At 36.8% G+C, this 14,472-nt stretch overlaps 1 protein-coding gene and 1 non-coding gene across 3 annotated transcripts in view; both read right to left on the bottom strand.

The window, feature by feature from the left end:
- Positions 1 to 4,428: 4,428 nt before the first annotated feature.
- Positions 4,429 to 14,472, bottom strand: part of GTF2H1 (general transcription factor IIH subunit 1) — a 32,055-nt gene continuing 22,011 nt past the window's right edge. Inside the window, exons 10-15 of one of the 2 annotated variants that reach the window (XM_011377749.2) lie at positions 14,125 to 14,213; positions 13,644 to 13,761; positions 10,089 to 10,179; positions 9,507 to 9,622; positions 8,042 to 8,134; positions 4,429 to 5,629 (exon numbers count right to left, since the gene is read on the bottom strand). In XM_011377749.2, the coding sequence (XP_011376051.1) occupies positions 5,543 to 5,629; positions 8,042 to 8,134; positions 9,507 to 9,622; positions 10,089 to 10,179; positions 13,644 to 13,761; positions 14,125 to 14,213 (594 nt within the window). In that variant the 3' untranslated portion in view covers positions 4,429 to 5,542. The remainder of the gene's footprint in view (positions 5,630 to 8,041; positions 8,135 to 9,506; positions 9,623 to 10,088; positions 10,180 to 13,643; positions 13,762 to 14,124; positions 14,214 to 14,472) is intronic. The other variant, XM_011377748.2, reaches the window with a different exon arrangement.
- Positions 6,327 to 6,430, bottom strand: LOC111730587. The gene has a single exon (XR_002776748.1). It is a non-coding gene; the product is annotated as a U6 spliceosomal RNA (small nuclear RNA).

Here is a 14,472-nt window from a genome sequence, read left to right as displayed (position 1 = left end):
GGAAAGAAAAACTGGAAAACAAAGTCTTTACTGTACACAAAATAAACCCAACCATTCATTCCCTCCGGCCAGACCACGGGAACCTACAGAACAAAGGCTGAGATTGCTGATACACTTTTGAGATTGCATACTGATATTGTTCACGCTGTATACCCACACCATCAAAGGAACATAGGGAAATAGTCGTTAAACTGTAATTCATAGAAACTAAGAATCACATATAAACTAAATTCTTCAAATACTCGGAACTCTCTCACACTCCCCCTCTGAGAGAAGACACCTCTCAAAAGTGATACCCCCTCTAAAAAAACTCTTTGTCTCCGTGGCGTGCGCTTGGATTCTTTCTTGCGCACAGTCAAGGACCCTCTCTCAGGTGTAGAACTTGAGTCCCACTTGAGGAGGGTGCGGGGATTTACCTTGTTCTGCATCAATTGGTTTGCAGAATTCTTCTTGGCCTTGTACCCATGTCTAGCCTGACCACTTCCTCAGGTGAGGGCTATTCCAGAACCTATACATAATACCTGCCTTTCCCACTCTTTTTTTCTTTTTTTTTTTTAAATTAAGAAGAACATCTTATTACTTGGTACTATAGTCAGTCATTTACAGGGCTGGGCTGGCCAGGGGGGCCCCACAGTTTCCTAGTTTTCTGTAGTGTCTCTAGTCTAGATGTAAAGCACAGGGATGTTTCTGGCCACCCTAAATTGGCCACATTGCCTGGCCCGCTTCCATGTCTGGAGTGTACTTTCCCTTCTAATAAACTTTTTTTTTTTTTTTTTACTGTATTTCGGTGTCTTGCTCAATTCTTTGTTCAAGACATCAAGAATCTGGACAACGCACTGGGAGAGGATTCCCACTCTTTGGTACCAGTAGGACACACATGGCAGGCCAATTCTTGCTAGGCAACTCAGGAACAGTGGGACACGGGGTATTTAGCTAACAGGCCTCTGCCTGAAACTCTCCTATTTACTACACTTAATTCAAATTAGGTTAAGGCAAACATCCTAAGATCTCCTTTCTGAAGCAGGTTTTTCTATTGAATTTCTTGGGCAGGAAAGCAGGGAAGGTCAAAGGTTCTTAGTCTTTTGTTTCTTAGTAACCAGCTTCAATCAGTATCCCAAAAGGCAGCTTTGGGGTGGCAAAACTTTGGTCCTCTTCACTTACTTGGCTAGGCTGGAGCTGTGCCAGGGGCTGTTCTGAGACAGAGGAGCAGCCCACTTGTAAAAGCCAAGTGCCTTATATACTTTATAACCCTATCAGTCGAGTACTGCAAGAACCATTTTATAGATGAAGAAATAGAGACACAGATTAAGTAAATCGTTCAAGGTTGCACAGCTAGCAGTTGGGATTTGAACCCAAACAGCCTATGTCCTAGTCTGTGCTCCAACAGCTCTGCTATAGCATGTCTCTACTGCCGTTGAGGTTACAATCAATCCTGGGAAGACATATTGGAACATTTTTTCTCTATTCCTTATATCTGTGGGTCTAAATGTTCTTGGGTGACAAGGATCTGATTGTACATGTAAAACTCCAAGGAATTTTTCTTTTCAGGCCAGGCATGTAGCCTGTTCTTATGGGTAACCAATTGCCAGAAATCGCACACTAATGAATAGGACCAATTCACAAAAATTTGCACAGGACCACAAATGGAGATGAGCCCCACTGTCAAGCTCCATTTTAAAGGGCATGAATGTGCACACAGGTTTCCCTTTGCCATGAAAATCTCAGGTTGTAGGTTATAAAAATAATTTTAAGTGCACAGAAAGTGTCTGGAAGAAAATGAATGCACTGAGCATTACCCCGAGAGAGAGAGATTTGGGGGTAAGGGTATAGAAACATTTTCTATCTTATATACTTCAGCAGTACTCAAACTTAAAAAAATACTTTTATCAATGATCTTATATTTGTCATTCCCTTTGCACTGTTCTGTTGTTCACCAGACATTTGGCTACTAGAACCAGAAAGAAATACATTTCAGCCATAAAGGCCTTTGAATTCTAACACCTGGTGAACCTGAACTTGACATCTGATAGGAGGGCAAGTCCAGTGATGGGAGGATAAGTCTAGACATTTCTGTGATTATAACTAGCATTTAGTTGAATCTTGTTTTTAATCCCACCTGGCAATGTCTTTTAGACTGTTCAGTGTTTACATTTAATGTAATTGCTAGTAAGTTGGGTTTAAGTCAACCATCTTGCTATTTATTTCTATGTATTCAGGTAAGTAAAATTTAAGCCAGAATTTTTCTTATACTTCAGCTTCATCCTGCTCCTGGTATCAGCCATCCCAACCAACACAGCAGGTTCAGGTGCCAGAGAAGGTACCGTTTTTCATGCTGTATTGTTGGGTGGGAAGAGCTGGATCTCTGGCTCCACCTCAACAGGTGCAATTGCACATTTGTCACATTAGGGATTCTGTGAAAGTGTGAAAACACTTTCTGTGGCTACAAAGTTTGAATTCCAAAGTGTTTTCTGTGACTTTAATTCACACTCGAGCAAGGATATGGACAACAAACTAAGGCTGATCACCCCTGAAACAGGTTCTAGGACATGCTCCAGCTCTGGACAACTTAAGAGCTGAAAATAAGATTCCCTTGGCCTCAGAAACTGGGCGAACAGCTGAGTCTTGAAGAAGCTAAACTGGGAAAGGGCAGAGGTAATGGACTGAAGAATCCCACATTAGTCTTGACACTGGAGACAGAAATCTAAGTTTAAAAATGGGCAGCTTTCCATTCCACAGCCACTGTTGGCTCCAGAAGGTATATGCACCAACAGGAAATCACTTTCTGGATTAAACCCTTAGCCTGGATAGTGGGTTACCTTCCTAGGTACAGATGTTAAAGCACTCTTTTGTTTTGCAGACTGTAGTGGTTATAAGGTATCCTACTCATTTTGCAATATATAAAGCAGACTATCACCACTGACTTTTTGCTTCTTTCTAGGAGAAATGCATTTTCCTAAGGCAAGACATGGTTTTATTATATAATTACACTTTGCAGCTTTCTGGGCTGATGGGATCCACTAGGCAGACTAACCCTATAATGTGTGTGATTTGCCATAACAGCAGCACAGGATAGAATCAGAGGCAGGAATGACTGACAGGGAAGTCAAAAGAGAAACTAGGCAATGGAAGCCAGGACTGGGGGAATAACTGCTTTCAACTGCACAAGCATTTTATCCTTAAGTGACTGCAGTTTAGGGTAAATTTCAGTTCTGCCACTTACTGGCTGTGTGAATTTGGTAACTGAATATCTAAACCATTTCTAATCTGTAAAATAATCTGTAGTACCTACTAGATTCACTGGTTGTTGTGAGAATGAAGTGAGAGAGAGAGCAGAAAAGTACTTGGCACTGTGCTGGTTTACAGTAGTCCTCAATCACCAGCAGTTGCTATTGTTTTCCATAATGGAAAGGTGGGGCCATAGTAGGCCTAAACAGCTGCCAAAATTCATTTTTAAAGGATTCTAAGAGTGCTATATTTCAAATGCAAGGTAGACATGAAATTGAGAGCTCTGCTGAAATCTCCCACAAGTCCTACATTCCCTGAGACTTGGTCACATACCTTAGGAATGTCTTTACTCAGTCCCCTCCTTATTTATCAGAACGCCACTTTAATTTGGACCTAGTTTCCTGTCTGGTTTATTCCAAAAGCCTTCTGGGTTTTGGCCTCCCTAACTGCTAGACTTTTTATATAAAAACAAAACAAAAATAATAATAAAAAAAATCTTCAGAAAAACCATTTATTTGCTCAAAATTTTCTCTGCGGTGCCCCATGCCTAATGGGTAAGGTCTAAATTTCTTACCTTGGCATACAAAGCCATTCACCTGAATTAAATTGATTTTCCCAGCCTCTTTTATCTCCCAACCCTCCACCTAACCAACACAGTTTCCCTAACACACTGGGCTCTTTCAAAGCCTTTATAACTTCATCATGCTTTTCCCTATCCAACCTTCGAGGCTTAACTAAAATGTTACCTCTTTAGTGAAGCCTACTCAGTTCCAAAAAGGCTTCTTTGGGTTCCATTATTTTTATCACTTAATCTTTAACAGAGCACTCAACAGAGCAATTCTTTACATTTGCCTTTCCCAGAAGGCATACTCTTCTATTTCAAACGTTTTTCTATCTGCTCCATTGCTATTCCTAGAGTAGTTGTGATAAAACAGCTGAAAAGCACTTTGTAAAACTGTAAATTGTAAGAGATTACACTATTACTATACTGATCTGAAAGAGAAATGAGGACTGAAGCAGAAAGTGATGTTGCTGCTTTCTTTATACCAGTTCAAAGTCTGAACAAGTCCTGAACTGTTATAGCTATTAAATGAATGATAACCAGCTTGTAAAATGGCTTTAAAAAAGAATGAGTAGCCTTTGAGCAGCCCACCCAAGTAATATCACACGTAAGGAGAAATCACAGGATGTATTACAGTTAAAAAGAGTATCTATAAAAAGTTTTACTTTTTCTGTAACTTTTAATACATCTAAAGTCTTAAACAGTCAGCTGATCCTATTAGGAACAAAATATGGCATGGATTCCAGAAACAAGAACATATCTTTTTTTTTTTTTTTTTGCATTTAGGCTTTTCAGTCATCATGCAATGATTATCGATTCGCCAAGGGCAGTAAGTCAGATACTGGAGAAAAGGAGATATGAGAAACATCTTTATTTTTTTCTAAAGAGGTGAAAATAAGTAAGATTTCTTATATTTCTTGCTCATAAGATTTTTAAACTCTTAAAAATGCAATTTCCTTTTTTCAAAGCACATGCCATTAAAAAAAAAATCTCAGCAATGTACATTTGCACTCAAAGAAAAACATGCAGTGCCATTGTCTTCTGACAAAATTCTGCATAAAAACCTCACGCAACTTTCTGCAAATATGTTCCCTCTTTATCATTTAGGGACTCCAAACCACAAACATTCAGTGCAATATTTATTGTTTCTTATTTCCGTAGGAAACACAGGACCAATGTCTTCTGAGTACAACTGTTTCCTGATGGTTGAGCAACAGTCTCTCTGTTTTATTTTAAAGTACTCTAACTTGCTGATATAAGGGACAACTAGAATTCAGTAAAACTTGAGGATCAAGTGGAGGATGGAGGAGAAATACTTAAGGTGTACCCTGTGCCATAAACTTAGAGAAAAAATTTACACAGAAAAACAACAAAACACCTCAGATTTTTTCAATGCACCCTTTTAAAAAGTTTTTTTTTTTTAATTTCTGAAAGCAGCTTAATGTGAATCAAAAGCAGTTCCTGAGTAACTGCAGTAAACAGTGTCTTTTTAAAATATATTTATATATATATATATATATTTGCAACTTAGCTCATTTTGGTTCTGCCTTAATTTACCTCCCCAGCATTTAATCACTTCCTTTCCTTTCAGTTCACAATGTGCAAGTACGACAGCATCAGCTCCAAGAGTTGGCGTGGTGCAGATATTTCTTGTCACTTCTGTGTGATCATCTGCATGTCTGTCAGGCCAGGTTTCCAGAGTCACTGCAGGTAACAGTTCTCTTAATCTCACAAAACCTGTGAGAGCCAGACACTTCACGTCTTCTTCATCAGACGCCGTGACTGCCATGTATGGAGTTTGTTGTAGGCTGTCTGAAGCATCTCTTCTATGTGACTTACCAACTGAAAAACACAGCAAGACACTTAAAGAACAACTGACGAAGTGAATGCTTCTGATCCCGATCTGGCATATACTTCAGAGTGTAGTTTCCAAGCTCACTTGTATTTCCCCAATAGGGCAATGTGTACGCCCTCTGTGAAGGTGTTATCAGACACATTTTGTACAGAAAGGTAGAAGAGATGGTAGGGTATAGTAGAGGCTGGAAATTTACCTGCTCTGTCTGGGTTGTAATGTCTGCCCTGTCATTAACCAGTTATAGGACAACATGAAAGTTGTAATTGTGCTCTAGGCTTTTCCTTCTGTCAGATGAGGGAGGTAAACTAAACTGGTGATTTCTAGATTTAAATATTAGTCTTGACTATGGCCAGGGTGGTAGCATTAACATTATCTTACAGAACATCTGAAAAATACCTAACCTCCTGAAAATTCTGATACAGCAGGTCTGGGCTGAGACACAGGAATTTAGATTTTTCAAAAGCTCCTGCAGTGCATTCTGCTGCTTAACCAATATTGTGAAGCATTTTTCTATGTTCTCTAGGGTCTTTTCCAGCTATAACATATCAGGATTTCAATATAACTTAGTAGACTGCAGAAAATCTAAATGGTTTCAATGCTTAATACAAGTACTATGCCATTCCTTAGGTCAGGAATATAAACATACACACACATAATTTTTTTTGATGCCTGTGACACGTGCACAAAAATATGGAACGCTTCACAAATTTGCGTGTCATCCTTGTGCAGGGACCATGCTAATCTCTGTATCGTTCCAATTTTAGTGTATGTACTGTTGAAATGAGCACAGAACTATATATCTTGAGTAGAAAAGATTTTGACCTCATCATGGACATAACTAGAAGTCAAAAGGACCACACTGGTCATTAAGCAGAGAAAGACTCCAGAGGTATAATGTCTTTGGAATATGTTTCCTTAGAGGTGGACAGTGCTTATGTGGTTGGAAGTAAAATTCTTGTAAAGTCTACAAGTCAATTTTGGCAGTATGGGGATGGTGATCATAAAATGATCTTGTGTGGCTGCTCTAGCCTTGTATTAAAAACAAACCTAAAAGTCCTGGGCACAAAGTGACACTTTCCACTCACTACCTCACCCACTGCCCCACCCTTCTGTAAACAATCAGGGAAGCTTCAGGCAGACTATAACCTAGGAATTGTTCACAGAGTGGCAATTTCTGCTTTTCTTTGCATTGCTAGGTTTGTGCTTGCTACCTAGGTTTTCAAAATAAGTGTTTTTAGGAACATGCACATAGACTATAAATCTATAAAGAAAAGCATGAAAATGATTATGAATGCCTGGGTTAGTCATGGCCTTGGAGAGGGAGGAATAGGCAACTGGATGGGGCACTCAGAGAATGGCTATAGGTACTGGTAATGTTCTATTTCTTACCGCAATTGGTGAGTACAGAGGTATTTGCTTTATTTTAAAAAGCAAATATGTATTTTATACACTCTTCTGAATGTATTCTACATTTTATCATTAAAAAAATAGTACTCTGAGGTGTACACCTAAAACTAATATAATACTTTAAGTTAACTATATTTTAATAAAAAGCTTAAAAAAAGATCTTCCTAGATATCAATGAGAATCAAAACCTTGCTTATAGTTTTACACTCTGGATGCCTAGAAGACTTTTCTACAGACTGGTTTCTGGGTTCATTTATTTCAAATCTTATTTTCTCTCTACCCATGTTCTTTTTGTGCCAGGACTGTGGAACACATTCATACCACTTACACACTCTGGCCCTGCACCCTAATGTCACAATATTAGATGAGTTGACAAGATAAGCAATACAAGCATTCCTTAAAGCCATTTCTACACCAAGGTGATTAGTAATAGCTTAACTATACATGAAGTGATTGAAAAACACATAGATTAACCCACTAAGCCCAAATAAAATGTATACTCCACTTGACTTCCTCTACCCCAAATCCCAAATGTCTGCTGCTAGTCTTATGTATGCTATGTAACACAAGGGAAAGTGAGATGCAAGGAAGTCAGAGTAGAGAGAATGTACCCCTACCAGAGTACACTTAATTGCCTATTTCACAAAAACATATGACCATGTGAACACATGGCCAGGGCTTTGGAATAGGCCCAGCAAGTGAGATTCTGAAGCCCAGCTTCATTAACGTCACAGAAAATCCATTTCTAATCACTGTACTTACCAGACTGCATATTTATGTGTGTCTGTTTCACACTCCACACCCTAAACTTCTTAAAAATAGGATTATGTCCTATTCATCTTTGCATCTCCAGTTTTTTTTTTTTAAAAAACAAAACAAAAAAGTCCTGAGCAACAGAAAAAAAACAATATACCTACTTGTTTACTCCAAAATAAATAAATTTCATCATTTACTACATAGGAAATCAGGCCAAAATCAGATTGTTGCCTTACGTTTGTGCTTAAATACTGTCTTCGAATTTTTTCTTGGAATGGGCAGAGCTTTGTAACTTGGAATCGTTCCAAATTACTTTTCATTTTCACTACCTAAAAAAGGTGAGAGAAATAGTGAATTTCAGAGAAATCTCAAAGAACCTATAGAAAGCACAAGAAAAATACACAGAGGAAGGTTACTTTTTTTGAGATTAACTGGCTTCACCGTGCAGAAAAATGATACCTAACATAGATTTTTTAAAATTAAAAAAACTATCCCAAAAGTAATAAATGATTGCTGTAGAAAAATTTTAAAAAAGCAAACAGTAGAAAATAAAAATATACTTATTCTATTCTACCATTCATAGATCATTAATTAAACACTTTGGTTCATAATTCATATCCTCGACATTTTTTGTGCATGCGTATAAATGTACATATATAGAAAATATATAGTACAGATTTAAAATTTCACTTGGTTTAATGTAAACATCTTTCAGTCATTAAATACTCATCCAAGTCATCATTTAAATTGATGTATAGTATTTTAATGTATGAGCATACCAAATGCTTCCTTAACCAATCCCCTTCTGGTAGATATTTAGGCCATTTCCACATTTTCTTTCATAGACAGTGGTAGAGGAACATCTCTATGGTCTCTATGGCTAAATTTATACACATTCTTAATTATTTCCTTAGGTTAAGTTTCTAAATATTGAATTTCTGGTCAAAGCATTTTTAAAAAGGTAAGTACTAGCAGGAGAAGAAAGGGCTATTCCCTTAGCAACTTAGCCAACAGTGATTATTTTAAGGATTTTCTTCTTTTCCAGATTAAAGATGAAAAATATTCTTTCACTGTAGCTTTAAAGATCATTTATTTGAATACTAGTGAGTATGAAAATTTCTGTTTAGGTTTATTGGGCCATTTGCATTTTTTAGTGAACTGTTAAGATTCTTTTGCCTATTATTTTTAATGGGGCATTTATCTTTCTCTTAAAAACTGTTTATGAGAGCAATCTGTATAGTAAAGCTATTACTATTAATACTATAAATATTTTTCTATTTGTCAACTGTCCTTTAATTGGTTAGAAGAGTTTTAGTGTTAAATAGCTAGCGCTATATTTGTTGTCAATCTCAGTTTAGATTTCATCGCCTCTAAAAAATGTACCAAGTAAATAATTTTACTGATGTGACTTGTTTTGGGTCTCTGTTCTTTAGTCACTTTTAGTGGCTCAGAGGTAAATACAAGTTTTAAGATGTATGATCGAAAGTGGTGGAACTGGTCTGAATCTCAAGTTTCTTCAACTATAAAATTGGTATCAACACCTATTCCATCAAGATGCTAACAGGCTTAAATGAAATAATGTATTCAAAGTAGTTACCCAAGTAGTTACCTGGCACATGGTAAACACTTTCCAAATTCAAAATACTACCTTATTAATTCACACTACCACAATAGCTGGCTACGTCTGGAACTGGTTCTGACCTTTTCTTCTAGGAATGGTGTATTAACAGGAAAGCAGGACCAGAAGTGCCGCAGTAGTTCCCCAACAGCCACATACAGGTGTTTCAATTCAGACTGAATATCATTTGGCACCATTTCTGCAAAACAAAGGTACATAGGATAAAAGCTATTTTCATATACGTATAGTCTCTGAAAGAATGACCAGAGAATAAATCTGAATGTGCACACTTTCCAAATGCCAGAGCAGGATGTACTATTCTGAATCAAATTACTGATTTTGTGGCTGACATCACAGAATTTAAATTCTCTTCGGATTTTGAGAAAACTTTTAGGTTCCCCTTTATTCTAAGAGATAGAAAAGAAAAAAAAGAAAGCTTTTATAATGATATAGAGACTACTAATATGCCACTGTTTGTAATATTAAGACAATTCTGAAATCTAAGTTATCATCGAGATATGTTTCAGGATCTGGATGCATAAAAACTAAACAAAAATCCCAGAGATGTTCAAAGAAAAACAAATAAACTTTAGCCCTCCCCTCAACTTGCTTTTTAGAGCTTATTTCAGTAAAAGGACAGCCATAGAAGGTGTCCCAACACATACGGTTTATGGCTTGCTGTGTCCCTCCCTGCATAAGTGCTCCTCCAGGTGACAGTGCTGTGATGGTACTACTGGCAGCACTACTTGAGAGAACCTGAAAGAAAACAGAGAGAAAAGTTTTCCTCTTTTTTTTTTTTTTGCCATCTTTCTTACTTAACATTTCAGTTTTATGGCAAAATGTCCAGTAAGTCTTTATTTCTGTAAAAATACATACTTTATAGCAACCAGAGTGGATTACTTTCCATGAGGCCAGAGAATACCTACCAATCTTCCAGGAATACTAGGAAAGTCCACAGGTACCTCAAAACTCACAAGCTTTAAGCCTTTTCTTAAGCACAAGTTCAACTTTAACTTGAACTTACTATTGAAGGAAAAATTGAGTTTAAGAAAACATGTCAAGTAAAATAATATGTTAACATATATCCTTTCTGGCAGCTAGGGGGAAAAACCCAACACAGCAGAAATACATCCTTCGTCATTTTTCAATGAACTGAATATACTTAGTGAAAAGGAGAAAAATGTATTCCTTACTGTGTCAGTATCAACATTTTGACCAATTTATTCAATGAGTGTCTAATAAGCACTGTGGCTATAGAGAGGAACAAATCATTTGTCGAACAGTTCAAGTGCAGGGTTAGTGTGTCTAAAGGTTTTCAATGGAGTTTTCACAAGTATAAATCCATTAGTGTATGGGCTGGATAAAAAAATAAATTAAGCTTGGCATACAGCAGAGCACATGACAACCACAAGTTAAGGGGACATGAGAGTTCACTTTACTCCTATTTCCTTTTGTCAGAAATTTTATAATACATTGTAACCAGAAGCTTCTGTGACTACTGAGCTTTTTGACTAGCCACTGGCTATACTTAAGTATACATACCTGAGAACACATCATCTCTTGGGCCTTCCTGACTCAATTCATGTGTCTCAGATAATGAAATCACTTTGGGGGGATATACGGTGAGAAGAAGGTAGATGTGGGAAAGAATGTTAATATTTAAGACTGATCACAGCTTAAAAAAGTTAGGTGGGTCTACTTGGGCAATTACAGCCTAAAAGGAAAGTAGTCAAATAAGCCCAAATTTGTTATGTGTACATATATATATATTTCCTAGCTGTCTGCTGAGGAGACAATAACACCAGTAGCAAATGACATCCCAACAGCAATGAGTACACTCAGTACTGAAATCTTGGTTTCTAAATCTACCCAGTACTAAAAGGAAGATTCTATGCCTGGGGCAGGGAAAGTATAAGATGAACCTGGAACATCTATCTCACTGTGCCATAAAGTAAGAAAGTGCTCAAGTACTGGTAAGGACACTATCAGAAAGAAGCCAGTGCGAAGGGCTTGGGAAAGGTCTGACTACAGAGAAACCTAGGTACATTTTTTTTGGAGGTGTCAAAAAAATTTTTTTTTTTTAAATCTTGTGTTAGTTACATAACTGTATATATTTATTCAAACTCACAGAATAGACTAAAAAAGATAAATTTTACTGAATGCAAATTATACCTTAGTTTAAAAATATATATATATCAACAACCCATAACCCATAGAATAATGTAAGAATACATGGATCCGTGCAGATATAAACAAACACAGGAGAAGGGAAGCAAGCTCTTCTTTTTAACACAATGTTAGCTGATAAATGTAGAGTGGATGATGGAATTGGAAAATCAACATTTAACTACTAGCAATAATTGCTTTTGGAAAGAATCACCAAGGATTCCAAAAAACTAATGAGTAAAAAGTTTGATGGGAAAGAGAATAGTCTTAAAGTATCTCCCCACAATATACTTATTACAAAGAAAAAAAATAGTAATTTTTTGGTAGAGAAACCGAGCAGATACTACCTTAACCAAGTGATCATAAGTATGTGCTTTCTGATATAATGCACTGAGGATAACACATCATTTAGATATCACTTAGGTGGTGTTCCTGCTCAAAATGCATAATGTCACTACAATCTTAAGGAAACATTAGAGATACTCAAATTAAGGGCAGTCTACAAAAAAACTGGCTACTACCCTTCAAGTATCAAGGTCGTTAAGGCAAACAAAGATTGAAAATGATTCCATTTTAAAGGAGACTACAGAGATATGAGAACTAAATGCAACTCATGAACCTGACTTGGATGCTGGATCAAGAAAAGTTTTCTTTTGCTATAAGGGACATTAGTGGTACAACTAGTGAAATTTTTGTAAGACCTTTAGGTTAGATAATACTTTTATTAACGCTAATTTATTGTTTATATAACTTTATTGTGTTATGTATGAGAATCTCTTGTTTTTGGAAACACATATTTGGGGTAAAGGGATCTACTCACAAAATGGGTCAGAAAACATTTTTACAACTTTCTGTAAATCTGAGATTACTTCAAAATAAAAAGTAAATATAAGTCGCAACACGTGATAAGCACAGGTATAAACTCAGTGCCTTGGTATTTATAAAAACGGAAAAGGAAAAAACTTGTTACTGTAGATGTTGTGGATTGCTTTTATGGAGGCAATAAAATCTGAGATGAGTTTTGAATAATTATTATTAGCTCTTCAGGGGCACAACAGGGTAAGGGCATTCTAAGAGAAAGCACTAGCAAAAGCAAGGAAACACGAAGATAACATGATTAAACAACCTTGGGTACTTTAGTGTGTTAGGATGGAATACAGGACTCTTGGTTACGTGTGGTAGGGAATGGAGATATGGCTGGAGTTGGGACTGGAGATGTGGACAGGGTGAAATTATAAAGGGTCTGGCTAGACAAGGACATTCAGATAATTACAATGGAAACAAAGGAGGGCAGTGAAGGTTTTTAAGCTGCAGAGTGATAAGATCAGATTTATGTTTTTAGTAAGATAACCTGCAGTGGCAGTGTGCCAAACTGATGAGGTTTGCCTAAACCAAGGTAAATGGAGTCAAGAAATACTAAAGAATTGACAGAACTTGCTAATCAACCGATGTATGAATAAGGGTGGGAAAAAATGAATAAGCTGTTTTATATGTTCTGAGTTTGAGGCCATGCAAAATGATGTCCAGAATTTTTTTGGAGATTTTACCAATAAATCTGTGTAAACAGGAGGAAAACTTTAGCAGTCACAAAACTCATCTTAGTTTTCATTATCATCTTATCTTCAGACACTTCTTGAATATGCCAAATATCTTTTCTCCCTACCTTGATATTCTGTTTAGCAGAAATATGTCTTTAAACCCAACTAAAATATTAGTTATAGTTCAATTTGGTTGTGCTCATCAAATGAAGAAGTATCTATGGGAATTCTGGTTTTCTTTCTTTTTTTTTTCTCCCTCTTTAATTCCCCCTTCCCACTTCCACCCCTGACCTATGGATGTTGCCTTTTCCCCTTAAGAACTGGATCTCTGAAGGTGGGGTGTCTCTTCCCACAGGCTCACGGAGTGCACCTGGGGCCTGGTGCCCCTGGGGTATGGTCAGTGGCTCCACCTGGGGTACGAACCCAGGACCTTCTGTGTGTAAAGCAGACGTGCTAACCCCTACACTATGGAGCCACCTCCGGAATTCTGGTTTTCCAACTGCATAAGTTACCTACCTGAGTTAATTTGGGTGTATAAGCTTCCATTTCTTGTCTAATACTTTGAAAAGAATTAATAATGTCCTGACTTGTTGCATACTGTAGTGACTGGATTGGAGTTGGACCATGATAATACCTAAAGGTTAGCAAAGAAGAAACTATTATTTGTAACATCATCGTTTGTCTTTCAAATATTTTAGCAATTCTCAATACATTTTCCCCAAAGCAAAAAGTAATTATAATATGAAGAGATTTTGATAAAATAGTTCATATAAGGATGAAAAGAAAACAGCACAGAGAACCAATATTTATTTCCTTGGCTCTGATCCTTTAGGATCCTTTCCTGAGATGCACAAAGTAAATTTTTAAGGCAAAAGGACACTGTACTTTTATGGTAACAAACTAAAACTTGAATGCCATAATTGCAGAATAAATTCTAGTATGACCTTTGTTATATAACTATTCTGCCCCAAGTTAATTTAATATTGACCAAACTTACCTATCTGACTTCTTGAGATTTAGTGCAATTGTTTTTATGGAATTATTTTTTCCCAAATCTTCATATTCAATTGACTCTTGTAACTTCGCCTATAATTATTAACAAAGAACCTTTTATCATAACTTTCCCTTATAAAAGTAATAAACATGACTAAAAAAATAAAATTGTAGAGAGTAAATTATGAAGTCTTCCCATCACGAGCTTCGCTTCCTAGAGATGACTGCTCTCTGGATGGTTGAACCTGTTTTCTCACCAACCACTTATGCCAGCCTACGCTCTGACCATACTATTACTGAACTTTTACTTTTTGACAATCTGGTAGGTGAAAATATGTATTTTACTTTTTTC

The sequence above is a fragment of the Pteropus vampyrus genome, unplaced genomic scaffold (assembly GCF_000151845.1).
Source record: "Pteropus vampyrus isolate Shadow unplaced genomic scaffold, Pvam_2.0 Scaffold321, whole genome shotgun sequence".
In the NCBI taxonomy this organism is placed as follows: Eukaryota; Metazoa; Chordata; class Mammalia; order Chiroptera; family Pteropodidae; genus Pteropus; species Pteropus vampyrus.
This window is presented reverse-complemented; position numbering and strand designations above follow the sequence as displayed.